Raw genomic sequence first — 18726 nt, forward strand, 5'->3', positions numbered from 1 at the left:
TGAACGAAAGCGATGGTTTGGAGTTAAAAAGTACTTAAATAATGATCTTTTTTGCAACAAAAGCGATCATGTCACTTTAGATGACATTCATTTAACTGCTGGAGTCATATGGATGAAGTTTATGCTGACTGTCTGTGATTTTTGGAGCTTCAAAAGTCTGATTACCATCTGCTTACTGGAACTACTGAGCTGAGATACTTTTCTATTTTTCTTCAAATGTGTTCTGGTGAAGAAAGAAAGTCATACACACCTGGGATATCATTAGGGTGAGTAAATAATTAGAGAATTTTCATTTTTGGGAGAACTTTCCCTTTAAGTTAAGCAAACCCTTAGTGACAGTATGCTTACAATTATATCTAAAGGTTTTCTTGAAGGGTTAGTTCACCCAAAAAATTTAAATTCTCTCATCATTTACTCACCCTCATGTCATCCCAGATGTGTATAACTTTCCTTTATCTGCAGAACACAAAGGAAGGTTTTTAGAAGAATCTCTCAGCTCTGTAGGTCCATTCAATGCAAGTGAACGGTGACCAAAATTTGAAGCTCCAAAAAGCAATCCAATCAGTTTTGGGTGAGAACAAACCAAACTATAACCCCTTTTTCATTATAAATCACATCAGCAGCCTCCTTGGCAATCGTGATTTCAAGTTCGATTACACTTCCTAGCGCTATTTAGCACTATGCGCATGCGTCAAGCACTATGAAGTGTAATGGAGATAGAAATTATTATCATGCCTAGAAACTGCTATGCCAAAATGTACAGTGAAAAAGGAGTTACATTTTGGTGTGTTTTTACCCAAAACCGACTGGATCATTCAGAATACATTAATTGAAAAAAGTCTTGTGTGGTGTAGGTAGGATTGGAATAGACGTCTGTCCAGGTTGACACAGGTTAAGGCCAACATCTGTAAGTTCTCGGTCTTCAACTGGGGCTCACAGAAAAACAGAAGACCTGCAATAAAAAAACCCAATGCAATTCAAATATTGCCATATTACCCACTTCAGAATCAAATCTTATCTGGTCACAGGAGTATTCCCAATACTATAACAACTCTTATGATGCCTTTAAAACCCTATAAAGTAACCTGGGCGATACAGCATTTGAGTATTTGTGCGTGCAGAAGTCCGAGGCCTTTATGTTTGCAAGCACACATGCACATAATTTATGTGAACATGAACATGATGTATGCTCCTGAACAGTCAATTTTTCTCTTATTTTTGATCTCCCCCATTCATTTTCAGTGTCAGGTCATTTTTGACCGAGAACACCACAAGTGTGACTCTGTGCCATTTTGTACAAAATTAAAGCATTTCAAAACAAACTTCATGGTTAAACATTAAAGCACACTAGTGTGATAAATAGTACAGAATGTTTTAATATTTTATTAAATATTGCCAAAATTATCCACAAATACTTTTTATTTATTTTATTTTTTTCACTCAAAAATGGTGCATAAGCTCAGGTCAGTGAGGCCCACGATCAATAAGTTCCAAAAAGAAATACAAAACCTGTGCTAATTGAAAGAAAACAAGCTGGCAAAAAGATCTAATCCAATATTTGGTGATAATATAGCATAATGAGTGATTTATAAGCAATTGTTATAGGCCGGTTTTTGACCAGGAACACCAAACGTGTAACAAGGTGAAATATATATATACATACATACACTACTGGTCAAAAGTTTTGAAACACTTTATTATAATTTTTTATATTATTATAATTTTTTTTTTTTTTTTCACATTTTAGAATAATAGTAAAGTCATCAAAACTATGGAATAACATAAATGGAACTATGGGAATTATGTTGTGACTAAACAAAATCCAAAATAAATCAAAACTGTGTTATATTTTAGCATCTTCAAAGTAGTCACCCTTTGCCTAGAATTTTCAGACATGTACTCTTGACATTTTCTCAACCAACTTCTTGAGGTATCACCCTGGGATGCTTTTTAAACAGTATTGAAGGAGTTCCCATCTATGTTGAACACTTATTGGCTGTTTTTCTTTATTATTTGGTCCAAGTCATCAATTTCAAAAACTTTTTTTTTAAATAACATTTAAACACAATTATATTTTTGTCTGCAAAACTAATTTCAAACATTTAAGTATATGCCTTCAGATCAAAAGATTTTTTAAGATCTTGTGAAACATTTCAGTCAAGTGTCTCAAAACTTTAACTGGTAGTGTGTGTGTGTATATATATATTGTGATACCTGTGTGAGCAAAGTCAGTAAGTTTAGTCCAATATGATAACATTAACTAGCATTTTCAGGCAAAAGAAAATCCTCTTCGGGTCAAAATGACCGAACACAACATGAGGTATAAACGTATTTTCCTTTAAACATTAATAAAATGAACAAGATTTTGAAACATGATTGAACCAGTAGCATGGATATGTTAAAATTATGCATTAAGTCTGGCCTGGCAATTGTTTATTTTTATTTTTGCAAAACATGAACAAAAGTACAATAAGAACAACAAATGTATTAAAATTTTTAACCACTTGCAAGTGAAAGATTAACACAACAATATATCAGCATCAGTTATACATTTCAGGTCTCAGTTCCCAGTTTATTATTAATGTGCTTTTTTTAATGTTGTACTAGAATGTCATTTGGGTTTGTTCACAGCAGTAATGTTGCAGTTGCATCATTCTTAGGACAGCTGGCTTTAATCAAATTTGGTCCAGAACAAAAATGTTTGGCAGACAATTTAAATAACCCATAAGCAGTCTACAGTATTTTTCTACCTCTGTTCATCGTTTTCTTTATTCATAGTTGAATTTGATGAGTTTGGGGGAAAAGTGTATTGTGTATGACATTATGATACAAACATGTCAACTGGAAAGCCTCAGTAAACCTGAATGTTTCAAAGTCTGGTCAACATTCTGTATCAGTTCTTGCTCAAAGTCCCACACTCTTGTGTCCACAGTCAGTTCCTCTTTTGTAAGACGCCCCTGCAGTGGAGTTCTTACATGTATAATTCTACACACATGAAAAGGTACACGGTAATTACCTCCAACGCTTTTCAAGGGGACATGCACTGAGGTTTGCTCCACCTTCCTTGGGTCAACAATCATCTTTGTGGGATTGTAAACATTCTTTCGATCAGGTTCTCTGTAAATGTGCTCCATGATATTGACACCAGGAATATCATTCCATTCTGATCTTTTGTACTTTCTACTGTCCTCAAACTGTGTTTTGGGGAATATGTGGTTCTCAATAAGGAACACACCTACATTGGGGTGTGCAGACTGAAGGTCCTCCATAAGAGAAGGCAAATTGGCATGCTTGTATGGCATGATGATCTCATCAATATCATTGAGAAGAACATACTTGGATTGATACATGTGCCTGTACATGCACTCATTGAGTGTTGTCAACTGGCCGTAATAGTGGAGATCACCACTGTGCTTCCTGAATTTCCAGCCTGAGGATGGGTTAAGAAATTGGTCGATAGGCCATGATACAATCTCCAGTATTCCCTCTCTTTCATAGTGCTGTAGGAGCTTTTCCAGGTCTGGTCCACAACTAGTTTTATAGATTACCACTCGCTGTATGCCCAGAAGCTTGTACATCTCAATAGTTTGCGCAAACTGCAGTACATTATTGTAGTCTCCAAAAAGGTTGGAGATGCAAACTGTGAAGTTAAATTTAAAGGTCTCACTTATCACTCGATTTTTTATTGGCAAATAATCCATTTTAAGATTGGCTGAATCTTTATCAGTTGAGATGAGAACATGTTTTGCATTTTGCAAGTGCTTATCTTTACAAATCACATCTGAGGCAGCAAATGGGTAACCAAAATGATCGCTGTGTATCTGGACATTTGCCTTTACAGTTTTACAGTCCTGTTCAATGTTGCAGTAGACACAGTAAAGTGGCTGAAGACTGTTTCTGTTGATTATGCTGATGACTCGAATGATCCCACCCACTCTGTGGTCGATAAAGGCAGACACCATATAGTGCTTTGAGTTTTTGATGGGCGTTATTGAATTTAAAGGCTCTGTGGATTTCTGTTTTTTATTGGGTTGAGGGAATCTCATGTAATAAGTTTGATTGTCTATGTATGCCAAAATCAGCAAGCCAATAAGAGTGACAATAAATAATATAGTAACAAATGTCTTTAATCTGTCCTTTTCCATCTGCCCTTTAATTCCTGTAGAGTAAAGGAAAAAAGTTATGTCAGAAACAATGCAAATACTCAGCTCAAGGTGCAATCAGTGAACTGTCATAATTTTAAGTTGTTACATTTTGAGCTCTTGGATTTCACTTAGAATTCTAGAAATACATCTTTCATCAAATTAATTTTTTTAATATATATTTTTTTATTATTATTATTCTCCCCTTTTCTCCCCCAATTTGGAATACCCAATTCCCACTACTTAGTAGGTCCTTGTGGTGGCGAGTTGCTTCCACTTCTGAGACCGTTAATCCACTCATCTTATCGTGTGGCTTGTTGTGCATGACACCGCGGAGACTCCACACATGCAGGCTCATGCTACTCGCCGCGATCCACGCACAACTTACCACGCGCCCCATTGAGAGCGAGAACCACTAATTGCGACCAGGAGGACTTACGCCATGTGACTCTACCCTCCCTAGCAACCGGGCCAATTTGGTTGCTTAGGAGACCTGGCTGGAGTCACTCAGCACACTCTGGATTCGAACTCGTGACTACAGGGGTGGTAGTCAGCATCAATACTTGCTGAGCTACCCAGGCCCCCAAAATTTATTTTCTTTTAAACATGTGTGAACAGCAGATTTGGTACATTTACCAGTCAGGGCAACCCAATGATTTTCCTGTAATTTACGTGGTTGCATGTGTGAACAGGGCTATTGCAATTGTTGATATATCTTTTCATAAAATAATACTGTTTAAATGACTGGATTCTACCATGGTTTTAGTTATCACAGCATGTTGCAACATTTAACTTACTAAGAAGCAACTAAACAGCTTAATTCGACATGCCAGTCACATTTTCACATTCACAAAAGTCTTGAATAAGTCTCAAATTTAAGATATTTAAGATACTGATGAATGTTGAGCTTTCTTTTTTTATTCTTCCTTAGGACATCTATATACTGTGGATACAGAAATAAATATGTCCAATTTGTTTATATTGTGTAATTATGTATATAAATATTAAGCCTACGTATATGTTGAGACTGACGGTGTCCTAAGTATGCACATAATTTTAGTGCATTGTCCACATTCAAAGGTTTATATTGAGTCTGTACCTTTTATACTTAATGTTTATGTGCTTTTGTAATAGAAATACATATTCACTGGTGATGGATGTTTACATGTATTCAACCCAATAATTGTTGTTCAATTATCATTTTATTTTTTCTTACTGTTTGTCTTAACCTGGGCTCCTTTTATAACCAAGTTGTTGTCTCTTTATATGCATGGTATGATGTACAGTGGATATAAAAATTCTACACACCCCTGTTAAAACACCAGGTTTTTGTGATGTAAAAAATTAAAAAAGATAAATCAGAATTTTTGCACCTTTAATGTAAAAATTACAACCTATGCAATGCCACTGAAAACCAAAGTGACACATTTCAGAAAAAAAAAAAAAAAAAAACACTTAGAATAACCTAACTGCATAAGTGTGCACATGCCTGAACTAATACTTAGATGAAGCACCCTTTGATTTTATTACAGCACTCTGTTTGGATAAGAGTCAATTAGCTTGGCACATCTTGACTTGGGAATATTTTCCCACTGTTCTTTGCAAAAATGTTCCAGATCTGTCAAATTGCGGGGGCATCTCCTGTGTACGGCCCTCTTCAGGTCCCCCCACAGATTTTCTATAGGATTCAGGTCTGGGCTCTGGCTGGGCCATTCCAAAACTTTAATCTTTTTTTGCTAAAGCCATTCTTTTGTTGATTTGGATGTGTGCTTTGTATCATTGTCATGATGAAAGGTGAAAAATCTCTTCATTTTCAGCTTTCTAGCAGACGCCAGAAGGTTCTGTGCCAAACTTTACTAGTACTTCACTAAAGCCCCAGTTCCAGCTGAAGAAAAGCAGCCCCAAAGTATGATGCTGCCACCACCATGCTTCACTGTGGGTATGGTGTTCTTTTGCTGATGTGCTGTTGCTTTTGCACCAAACATACCTTTTACAATTTTGGGCAAAAAGTTCACTCTTGGTCTCATCAGACCATAACACATTTTTCCACATGGTTTTGGGAGATTGGATATAGGTTTTTGCTGGGCTTGGATGGGTTTTTTTTTCATCAGAAAAGGCTTGGTCTTGCCACCCTGCCCCATAGCCCAGACAGATGAAGAATACGGGAGATAGTTGTCACATGTAGGGAGCAACCTGTACTTGCCAGAAAGAGCTACAGCTCCTTTAATGTTGCTGTAGGCCTCTTGATAGCCTCCCTGACCAGTTTTCTCATCAATTTTGGAGGGATGCCCTGTTCTTGATAATATTACTGTTGTGCCATACTTTCTCCACTTGTTGTTGACTGTCTTCACTGTGTTCCATGGTATATCTAATGCCTTGGAAAAAATTTTGTAGCCCTCACCTGAGGGATACCTTTTAACAATGAGATCCCGTTGATGCTTTGTAAGCTCTTTGTGGCCCATGGCTCTTGTAGTAGCATGCAACCAAAAAAAATGTCAGAAAAATCCTACTAGAACAGCTGAGATTTATTTGGAGTCAGAGGGTGTCCAAAGTCCGGCCCTCTGTGGCCCGCTACAGCGAAATTATATGTAATTAATCTTCTGGACACTGGATGCCGTTATCACGTACAGCCGCTATTCACAGCACATTGATCATACTTTTCCAGAACATTCTGTGCTCTGGTAAGTATGATATAATTAATTGGTTTCTTTCTGATGTTTAGTTGAAACAAGAAAAATTATTCATTGGCTTCCCAGTGACATTAGAGTGAGGACATACTGTATGAGTGATGCTTAAAACACTTGCACATCTACGCATGATGCACATGCGCGTCTACAAAATAAAATGGAGCGCAATCATTTTTATCTAGGCAAAATACAGTCTTATTTGTAACACAAGTAAAAACATAATGGAAAAACTATAATTGCATAGTTGAAAAACAAAGAGTTCCTTGTATCACTTCATAATAGGAAAATGTAATCTGATTCTGATTATTGTGATGGGTCACACCTGACACAACAGCAGCTAAACAATAGATATAGCTGTAGGCATTGCTCCAAAAAGAGGCGGGCGCTCCAAACCACCATTAAAAATTAAGATATGGGGAGCCCCATTCCAGACCCTTTCCATAAACTTAACATTGATTGGAAGTGACGCCTCCTACCCTATCTGTCACTCACTCGACATCGGTGTCGATGTAGTGACACTAGGGGTCACTCTTGGGAGCCCGAGAAACCTCTGGTCTTTGATAAAAGGCCAATGAAAATTGGCGAGTGGTATTTGCATGCCACTCCCCTGGACATACGGGTATAAAAGGAGCTGGTATGCAACCACTCATTCAGATTTTCTCTTCGGAGCCAAACGGTCATGCTCATTGAGCTGAATACTACTGTTCATTCACCTCTGCTGGATCTGACGGCGCATTTCAGTGGCTTCTCCCCCCTCTGCACTGGTGCACTGCAGAGAACGCCCTTGGGCACTTCGGCAGAAAAACTAGAGAGTATATTTTCTTAAAGAGCATTTTTCCCCTCTAAAAGAGTATATATTTCTCTAAAAGAGCGCACACACGGAACGTCTTTTTAAAGACGTGTCTTTTTAAAGATGCTTTTCTGATTGTGTGTTATTCCTGGTTGTGCTCATTATCTCTCGCCTTCTAACGGTCACGATCACTGTCTTTCGTGTCTGGGCACTGCTCACGCGGAGACAGCATTCGTGGATGGTCATATTCTCATTGCGAGAATTTGTCCATGGCAACGTTGCATTCACGGCTCACCTTCGTAAGAAAGCGAGCCACCCCAGAGGCTCCCGCCTCGGTCCTTTTACCCACGGGTATGAGGCCAGCGCGGCTAGCACTGGGGGCGATTTGGGGACCTGCCGGGTATCCCCCCGCGGACCTCCCATTCCCCAGCACGCTCGTCTGCCCCGATCGCGGAGATGACGACATGCTTTCCCAGGCAGCCACGAGCGTCGGTTAGAGTGGATTTCACTGCTCTTTCCTGAACTCTCGCGGCTCGGTGATTGGTTCCTGGGCTCGTGGCGCCGCTCAAAGCCACGCTCCGCCCCCGTTCCTTCCTTCCCAGAAGTGCATGAAGAGCTGACAAGGTCGCGGGAGGCACTTTTTACTGCCCGGTCCCGAGCTTTTCAGCTTCCCTGCCCTCACTACCCTCGATGGTGGGGCGGCCAAGGGCTATTCGGCAATCCCCCGGTGGATAAAGGCGCTCGCGGTGCACCTGTGCCTGTAGAGCGCCACCACCTGGTGCGGGTGCCCAAAGCCCCCGTCCAAGGCCTGTAGGTTTATGTCGTCTCTGATGGCCAAGGCCTACGGTGCCGCTGGACAAGCCGCCTCCGCCCTGCATGCCATGGCTCTCCTGCAAGTCCACCAAGGCGCTAAAGGAACTGCATGAGGGTAGTTCCGCCCCGGGATTGATGCAGGAAGTGCGCTCGGCGACCGACCTCGCTCTCCGAGCGACGGAGGTCACGGCGCGGTCTCTCGGGCGGACGATGGCCACACTAGTGGTCCAGGAGTGCCACCTTTGGCTCAACCTGATCGAGATGGGTGAGGCGCGACAAGACACAATTCCTTGCTGCCCCATTTCCCAGGCGGGCCTATTCGGCGACACCGTCGAGGACTTTGCCCAGCAGTTCTCGATGGTAGAGCAGTAGATGGATGCTAGCCGGCATATCCTGCCCCGGCGCGGCTCAAGATCCCGCACCCCGTCTACTCATCGCCAAGGGCGTCCCCCTGCGGTGACTGCACCGGCTCTGCCACAGCCCGCCCCTTCGGCCCGGCCCCGGTGTGGAGCCCACCGCAGGAAGCAGACGCCACCCATCTCGCGGTCGCCCAGAACCCGTGAAAGGCTTCAAAGCGCCCTTGAGACGGGCAACCCAGGGACAACGAAACCCGCTCCTCTGGAGCTGGTAAGCAGATCTTCATCTTTTTGTTACCTTTTGCATTTTGCGCTGCATTACTCAAGAGCTCAGCAAGAGCAGTTTCCTTGTTCCCTGGGTCACGTATCCGGTGTGTATTGCCGTCATCATGACCATCGTCCACCACTCCATTTGGCAGGTTTGGCGCTCCCTGAGCGCCCAGCTGTGGCACAAATCCACCCCCGATGTGACAGTCTCCACGGGTCATGAGGACAGCCCTCTTCCTCCCCCTTCCCAGGCTGTTCCGGGGGAGGTCACAAGGAGCCAGGTATGTGCTTTGATGTCCTTAGACTCAGCACAGCCACGATATGGTGTGGCACCTCGAGCTCCGCCCCGCCGCGAGGCCCCACCTGCCAGTACATCCGATGACGTTGTCCCTTTGGTCCCCCTTGCGTGGAACTTGGACGCATGGCTTGCGCTTTCCAATCCATCACGAGGGCTGGTCCGGACCGTCCGACTCGGCTGCAAGATTCACTTTGCCGGGCATCTGCCCAGGTTCAGCGGTGTCCACTTCACCTTGGTGAAAGACGAAAACGCTGCTACCTTGCGCGGAGATCGCTATCCTCCTACGGAAGGGCACGATAGAACCTGTCCCTCCAGCCGGGATGAAGAAGGGGTTTTTTCAGCCCCTACTTCATCGTACCGAAAAAAGGCGGTGGGTTGAGGCCAATCTTGGACCTGTGAGTTCTGAACTAGGCTTTACACAGACTCCCGTTCAAGATGCTGATGCGAAAACTCATTCTGGCGAGCCTCCGGCATCAAGATTGGTTCGCGGCAGTAGACCTGAAGGATGCGTACTTCCACGCCTCGATCCATCCTTGACACAGACCCTTCCTGCGGTTCGCGTTCGAGGGTCAGGCGTATCAGTACAAAGTCCTCCCTTTCGGCCTGTCCCTGTCTCCTCGCGTCTTTACGAAGGTTGCCGAGGCTGCCCTTGCCCCGTTAAGGGAGGTGGGCATTCGCGTTCTCAACTATCTCGACGACTGGCTAATCCTAGCTCACTCTCGAGACGTGTTGTGCGCACACAGGGACCTGGTGCTCTCACACCTCAGCCGACTAGGGCTTCGGGTCAACTGGGAAAAGAGCAAGCTCCTCCCGGTTCAGAGCATCTCTTTTCTCGGTTTGGAGTTGGACTCAGTCTCCTTGACGGCGCGCCTTACGAACGAGCGCGCCCAGTCGGTGCTGACCTGTTTGAAGGCGTTCAAACAGGGAACAGCGGTTCCACTGAAACTTCTTCAGAGGCTCCTGGGGCATATGGCATCCTCGGCGGTGGCCACCCCTCTCGGGTTGATGCATATGAGGCCGCTTCAGCACTGGCTTCAGACTCGAGTCCCGAGACAGCCATGGCGCCACGGGACACACCACATGGCCATCACGTTGGTCTGTCACCATCTTTTCAGCCCTTGGACCGACCTCTCATTCCTACGGGCAGGTGTTCCTCTAGAACTGGTCCCCAGGCACGTTGTGGTCATGACAGATGCCTCCAAAACGGGCCGGGGTGCCGTTTGCAATGGGCACACAGCTGCCGGCCTCTGGACGGGTCCGCGACTGCATTGGCATCAACTGCCTCGAGTTGTTGGCAATTCTGCTCGCCCTGCGGAGGTTTTGGCCATTGATCCAGGGAAATCACGTGTTAGTTCAGACAGACAACACGACAACAGTAGCATATGTCAACCGCCAAGGTGGTTTGCGCTCTCGTTGTATGTCACAACTCGCCCGCCATCTCCTCCTCTGGAGTCAGCAGCACCTCAAGTCGCTGCAAGCCACTCACATCCCGGGCAACCTCAACACTACGGCGGACGCGCCGTCACAACAGGTTACCCTCAGGGGAGAGTGGAGATTCCACCTTCAGGTCGTCCAGCTGATTTGGAGTCGATTCGACAGGCACAGGTGCACCTGTTCACCTCCCAAGAATCCTCCCCACTGCCCGATCTGGTACGCCCTGACCGAGGCCTCCCTCGGCATAGACGCGCTGGCACACAGCTGGCCCCCTGGCATTCGCAAATATGCGTTTCCCCCAGTGAGCCTGCTTGCACAGACCCTGTGCAAGGTCAGGGAGGATGAGGAGCAGGTCATCCTGGTAGCACCCTACTGGCCCGCCCAGATGTGGTGCTCGGACCTCACGCTCCTCGCGACAGCTCCCCCCTGGCAAATTCCCATGAGGAAGGACCTTCTTTCTCAGGGAAGGGGCACCATCCGGCACCCGTCTGCGAAACGTGCCTGGAGTTCGGTCCAGGTTACTCTTACGTGATCCTGAGACCCTGACCGGGCTTTGTGCCCAAGGTTCCCACCACCCCTTTAGGTTACACCAGTAACCATGACGTTTTGGAGTTGGCGCAGCCCCCTTTTGTTGTAACCATGCCTCCTTCTGGAGTAACCCCGCCCTCTTTTGGAGATTCCGCTCCCTTCTTTCCCTAAACTTAACCTTGAGTGGAAGTGGCGCCCCCTTTTGGAGTTGGCACAACCCTCTTTTGGAGTAACCACGCCTCCTTCTGGAGTAACCCCGACCTCTTTTAGAGATTTCGCCCCTTTTTGGAGGTCTCCGGCTTGCAACTTTACCTACTAGGCTCTACATGGCTCGTTATCAAAATATGGTGACAAACATGCCCCTTTTCTTTTCAGTCAAGAAAAAGATTTTAAATAGTCAAGAAACCCCATTTAAAATCGATCATTATATAACCTAACATTTTTTAAATAATATAAAATGGTTTGACTCTCTATTGTTTTACACACTTTTTAGAAAATATATTTGAATTTGTCACCTGCCTGAAAAAACCCTTGGCCCCTTCATCTGGTACAGCACTTCAGTGACATTTACAATTATTTTTCAGTTTATTTTTTATTCATTTTTTTTCCCCCTCAGGTAAAGAATTACTGCAAGACCTAACAAGTGTGCAAAAAATAAATTAATTAAATAATAATTAATAATTTAAAAAGAATGTCTGTCCCTTGAATTCATCTCATTGGTGTTACTGATGATAAAAACTTGTATTTTGAAAAAACGAAAAGTTGGTTGTGGAAAAGAACTACCAAAGTCAAAGTTCAGAGAAAGAAGAAGCTGCTCAAATGTGCAAATGTGATTTTCCCACCATGTTAAAAAAGTTATTATTTTACATTTTAAATGTATTTTTTTTTACATGGTTAATTTGAAAATGTGATATGTATGCTCATGTGAAATATTTTTAATGATTTTCTTTTATTATTTAACAGTATGATTTATTGATCTTAGTCTGATCAGTGGTGTATACTTTGTAATGCTATTGACACTATCTTAGAGACTCCGTCTTTTAGGAGAATTTGTCACTGATGTTATCGTCACTGGTTACAACCCTTTTTCCAAAATTAAGTAATAAAATAAAGAACAACATTCCAGTTGTCCTTTATGATTAAACATAAGGTCAAGATGTTAAAAAATGTTTACCCTCAGCTTTTATGGGTGAAAACAACTGAATTTAATTGAAAATTTCAAAATGTTGTAGGTTGGAATGTCAACATTTTTTGAGAATAACTCATACTGTATGTGCTTTGCAGTAAAACTGAAGGGAGGTCAAAAAGATAAAAATGTGAACAAGTAAAAAATTTAGTATAAGACAAACCTGTATTACTGTTCCATTACAGTGAGTGAAACAGCCTATCCTTTATTTGCATGCAGGGCCAACACAAGCATATCATAGTGCAAAACATTTTACTAAAACTAGCATAATTTTAAGCATACAATATAAAGATCATGAATAGTGACAATGTAGTGGCATTTAGCCTTTTTTTTAATTATTACAACGATGTGGCCCACGGCACCTTATGTTTTTAGGCATTTGGCCCACAACCAAAAAAGTTTGGACATTGCTGTCCTAGGATGATAGGAACTGTGACTGCAGCATGGGCCAGTGGGTGGTAAAATAGAGAGTGCGTGAGCTTCCAGTCACCTTATTTATTCTTACACTTTATATTGTGGCAGTGGTGTAGCAGTGTCTGAAGAGGTGGGCATACTATGAATTTATTAACATCCCACCCCTTACTGAAACAGAAATATTATTGGTTAACAAATATCCAATCGCATCTGAAATGAACATTCTGATTGGTGGATCAGCTTATTTGGACTGTCTATCTTGTTTGTGCCATCAGTTGTGCTCCCACAGCTCCATGTGCGTTTAAAGAGAATCTTCGTACTCTTAAAAAAAATAAATAATATAATAATAATAATAATAATAATATATACACTATATTGCCAGAAGTATTCGCTCATCTGCCTTTAGATGCATATGAACTAAAGTGACATCCCACTCTTAATCCATAGGGTTTAATATGACGTCGGCCCACCCTTTGCAGCTATAACAGCTTAAACTCTTCTGGGAAGGCTTTCCACAAGGTTTAGGAGTGTGTTTATGGGAATTTTTGACCATTCTTCCAGAAGCGCATTTGTGAGGTCAGACACTGATGTTGGACGAGAAGGCCTGGCTCGCAGTCTTCGCTATAATTCATCCCAAAGGTGCTCTATCGGGTTGAGGTCAGGACTCTGTGCAGGCCAGTCAAGTTCTTCCACACCAAACTCGCTCATCCATGTCTTTATGGACCTTGCTTTGTGCACTGGTGCGCAGTCATGTTGGAACAGGAAGAGGCCATCCCCAAACTGTTCCCACAAAGTTGGGAGCATGGAATTGTCCAAAATCTCTTGGTATGCTGAAGCATTCAGAGTTCCTTTCACTGGAACTAAGGGGCCAAGCCCAGCTCCTGAAAAACAACCCCACACCATAATCCCCCCTCCACCAAACTTCACAGTTGGCACAATGCAGTCAGACAAGTACCGTTCTCCTGGCAACCACCAAACCCAGACTCGTCCACCAGATTGCCAGATGGAGAAGCGTGATTTGTCACTCCAGAGAACGCGTCTCCACTGCTCTAGAGTCCAGTGGCGACGTGCTTTACACCACTGCATCCGACGCTTTGCATTGCACTTGGTGATGTATGGCTTGGATGCAGCTGCTCGGCCATGGAAACCCATTCCATGAAGATCTCTGCGCACTGTTCTTGAGCTAATTTGAAGGCCACATGAACTTTGGAGGTCTGTAGCGATTGACTCTGCAGAAAGTTGGTGACCTCTGCGCACTATCCGTTGACCCCACTCTGTCATTTTACGTTGCTGTCATTCCCAATTGCTTCCACTTATAATACCACTGACAGTTGACTGTGGAATATTTAGTAGCGAGGAAATTTCACGACTGGACTTGTTGCACAGGTGGCATCCTATCACAGTACCACGCTGGAATTCACTGAGCTCCTGAGAGCGGCCCATTCTTTCACAAATGTTTGTAGAAGCAGTCTGCATGCCTAGGTGCTTCATTTTATACACCTGTGGCCATGGAAGTGATTGGAACACCTGAATTCAATTATTTGGATGGGTGAGCGAATACTTTTGGCAATATAGTGTATATATATATATATACACACACATACTGGTGGCCAAAAGTTTGGAATAATGTACAGATTTTGCTCTTATGGAAAGAAATTGGTACTTTTATTCACCAAAGTGGCATTCAACTGATCACAATGTATTGTCCGGACATTTATAACGTGAAAAATTACTATTACAATTTGAAAAAAAAAAAAAATGTAAACTACTTCAAAGAGTTCTCATCAAAAAATCCTCCACGTGCAGCAATGACAGCTTTGCAGTTCCTTGGCATTCTAGCTGTCAGTTTGTCCAGATACTCAGGTGACATTTCACCCCACGCTACCTGTAGCACTTGCCATAGACGTGGCTGTCTTGTCAGGCACTTCTCATGCACCTTACAGTCTAGCTGATCCCACAAAACCTCAATGGGGTTAAGATCCATAACACTCTTTTCCAATTATCTGTTGTCCAATGTCTGTTTCTTTGCCCACTCTAACCATTTCTTTTTGTTTTTCTGTTTCAAAAGTGGCTTTTTCTTTGCAATTCTTCCCATAAGGCCTGCACCCCTGAGTCTTCTCTTTACTGTTGTACATGAAACTGATGTTGAGCGGGTAGAATTCAATGAAGCTTCTCCTCTTGTTTAGTTGTACATCTGGCCTTCCACATCTCTTTCTGTCCTTGTTAAAGCTAGTTGTCCTTTGTCTTTGAAGACTGTAGTGCACACCTTTGTATGAAATCTTCATTTTTTTGGCAATTTCAAGCATTGTATAGCCTTCATTCCTCAAAAGAATGATTGACTGATGAGTTTCTAGAGTAAGCTGTTTCTTTTTTTGCCATTTTTTATCTAATATTGACCTTAAGACATGCCAGTCTATTACATACTGTGGCAACTCAAAAACAAACACAAAGACAATGTTAAGCTTCATTTAACGAACCAAATAGCTTTCAACTGTGTTTAATATAATGGCAAGTGATTTTCTAGTACCAAATTAGTAAGTTAGGATGATTACTCAAGGATAAGGTGTTGGGAGTGATGGCTGCTGGAAATGGGGCCTGTCTAGATTTGATAAAAAATTACTTTTTTCAAATAGTGATGTTGCTGTTTTTTACATCAGTAATGTCCTGACTATACTTAGTGATCAGTTGAATTTCACTTTGGTGAATTAAAGTACCAATTTCGTTTCGAAACAGCAAAATCTGTACATTATTCCAAACTTTTGGCCTCCAGTGTGTGTGTGTATGTATATATATATATATATATATATATATATATATATATATATATATATATATATATGTACACACACAGTAATGTATTTTGTACAAACATTCATAGGTAGGCACTTAATAGGTTTTTCGATCAAAAGATGTTTAAGATCATGAGAATTTTTTTTTCACATTTGCTCGAGCAAGAGTGCGATATGTCCCTACATCAGCACTACTGTGATTCGGCTGCAGGCTGAGTGCCATAGATAATCACAGCAGTGCTGATTTAGGGCCATATAGCAGGATTGTGAGTGTGATATTGCTTATATACAACAGTTCTAAAACAGTTCAGCGATCACCTGTTGATGATGCTGTAGTGTGTTAACTTTCTGAAGATAATGTCATTTTTGTGAAATGCATCCTATTTTCTTAGTGGAAAAATAGCCGTCCAAGCGGGGGTATTCCTCCCTATTTCGCTGTAGCCGGTGCACGGTGCACGGTGTAGCCGGAGTCTTTCACTATAGAAACAGCAATCTCCTCGCCATTTTCTCCTCCGCCATTTTGACCAGTATGTCCTCTCCAATGTGGAAACTCCAGTAAAAGGTAAGCACCTTGAGTTTGTGTAATTAATCAGTCTGTTGTGTCTCTCAGCTGTGATGTGCCTTAATGCTGAAGTTGTTAGTTTAAAGCCGTTTAAAGCTATTTCTAGCTTTAGTAGTGTAGTAGTAATACGATCGATCACGGAGTGCTGTTGAATATAAACACTGAGTGACACTGACTCACTTCATGTCACCAACTGGCTCATATTACATGCAAAAATGGTCTTTTGCCTCCACCTGCTGGCTAATATATATATTGTCACAAAATTAAATGTAAAGAGAAAGATGGCTCTTAACACATCTGCACTGCTCTTACACTTTAGTTTAGAATGGCACGAACACAAGCGGAGTGATACAGTGAAGTGTCTGAGTGCTGGTGGTGTGAGACCATCAGTACTCATGGGACGTCTCTCGTCCAATTAGATTCGAGGACCGTAACTAACTGTTGTGTATATATATATATATATATATATATATATATATATATATATATATATATATATATATATATACACACACACACAATTCACTCAATGATGCTGCAGCATCGCATTAGTAGATTGAAAAAGTTCTGGGTCATAAGCCTACTCGTTTTTCTGGCGGCCATATGTATCATCACTTATTTCAGGTGGGCATATGCAAAATCCTAAGAAAGATAAGTGGGCATACGGCATATGCCTGCGTATACCCTAGACTACTCTACTGTATTGTGGGTAATGTAGGATCCATGTATCTAAGGGATTCTTAACAAGGGGAGATAACCAGTCTTTGTATCATTTTGTTGATTTAAGGTTTATTGAAAATACATTTTGTTTGATATTGTTTGAAATTAATTTTAAGATGCTTAGAAGTATATTTATTGTTCGCCTGTTCTTTTATATAATTTTTGGCAAGAAATGTGTATGCAGTTGTAAGAAGTCAATAAAATAAAATCTGAATACTGCTTTCTGATGTCTGCTTGGACCACATTCTCACACAGACAAAGTATTATGTAAATTTATATAAAATACAAGAAAGAACTAACATTTTAAAGTTGAGACTTTTCAAGGTTTCCGTTAATGTAAATATTCACGATTGAATGTAAAAATATTAAAAAATATTACTGGTGTGTTGAACTGAGCTGAAAGTTGTTGAATTGCTTCTTGGTAAGTTAATTAAATGTTAACTGTAATAAACAAAACTAAAGTAAAATCCAGTCATTTAGACATTAGTATGATTTAATGAAAGAACATAGTGTTTTAGAAGATGAACCACAATTTGGTAACTGAAAGCTTAGTCATTCTTTCCCGTGTATCTTATCTTAATGTGTTAATCTTTTCTTTCACTGGCAAATGATTCAGTAACTTTTGTTGTCTTATCTGATTATGTTTGTCAAAAATATGCTGTCAGGCCAGCCTTACAGCATACTTAAAAAACAAAAAAACAAAACTCTTCTTTATTTGATGCCATGCATTTGAGTATCAATTAAATAAAAATATAATAATTGCCATGATTTTGTTTTACGTGCTGTTTGTCTGTTTTGCTTGATATTTGTCTGTTACTGACCTAGCTGTGTAGGATAATTTATACTATTTCGACATAATGCTTAGATGCAATTAATAAAACTTGCATAATGAATCAAAATATAAGAATTGCTATGATTTTGTTTTACTTGCTTTTTGTCTGTTACTGCGTGAAATAAAAAAGGCACTTACAGGGTCATGGAACACAAAAAAGCATTTTAACTGATATGTTAAAATTCCATGTTTTATTTATTTATTTATTTGTCCAGACTTCTAGAATCAATAATTAGTTAATGTCACTGGATTTGATGTAGACATTTCACAGTTAGACATCAGCAGTGTTTAGATATTTGCATCATTATTTGTCATGCAAAGACATGGTCTAATCGTTGGAGTGGTTCTTTTGTCCAGAAATTCAGAATCATCGATAATGTATTTTCATCGTAAATGTATTTCACGAAGGGAGTTGCATGTTGTAATATAGATTTTACAATGTTTATTCATAATCATATTTACTTTAAGTAGACTTATATTCTCATACTGTGAATATAAAAATTTGAAGGTTTCATTGCCCACTACCAGTCAGAGTTAGAGTCTCTGTATGGTTTTGAGTCCACCTTACAAGTGTGTTCATTAAATACTTATTAGAAAGGCACCGCAGTCTTTGAGTCTCTTATTACAGAATTTCTACCAAACATGTCTAGAGCTTTAAGCTTTCCATAAATGACAGACTCAAATATGGTCGAGTTTAACAGGTATTTGTTATGGGAAATTTTCTAGAATTATGTTCAGGTGCCCAGGGGAGTGTTAAACAAACGTGGTGAAAGAGATGAACTAGATTTTGAAACATAAATGAACCAGTAACATGCAGACGAGTTTAAAAGTATGCTGTAAGGCTGGCCAGACAACATATTTTTGCAAAACATAATCAGAAAAAACACTGGCTGAATATTTTTACATTG

General features: G+C 41.3%; 1 protein-coding gene across 2 annotated transcripts in view; it reads right to left on the reverse strand.

Annotated features, from left to right (window-relative positions):
- Positions 1–1363: 1363 nt before the first annotated feature.
- The window catches only part of LOC127415323 (uncharacterized), a 53400-nt gene continuing 36037 nt past the window's right edge, over positions 1364–18726 (reverse strand). For both annotated transcript variants that reach the window (XM_051654043.1, XM_051654044.1), the window contains one exon: positions 1364–4159. In XM_051654043.1, the coding sequence (XP_051510003.1) occupies positions 2838–4145 (1308 nt within the window). In that variant the 5' untranslated portion in view covers positions 4146–4159 and the 3' untranslated portion in view covers positions 1364–2837. The remainder of the gene's footprint in view (positions 4160–18726) is intronic.

This window comes from Myxocyprinus asiaticus, chromosome 24 (genome assembly GCF_019703515.2).
Source record: "Myxocyprinus asiaticus isolate MX2 ecotype Aquarium Trade chromosome 24, UBuf_Myxa_2, whole genome shotgun sequence".
Taxonomy (NCBI): Eukaryota; Metazoa; Chordata; class Actinopteri; order Cypriniformes; family Catostomidae; genus Myxocyprinus; species Myxocyprinus asiaticus.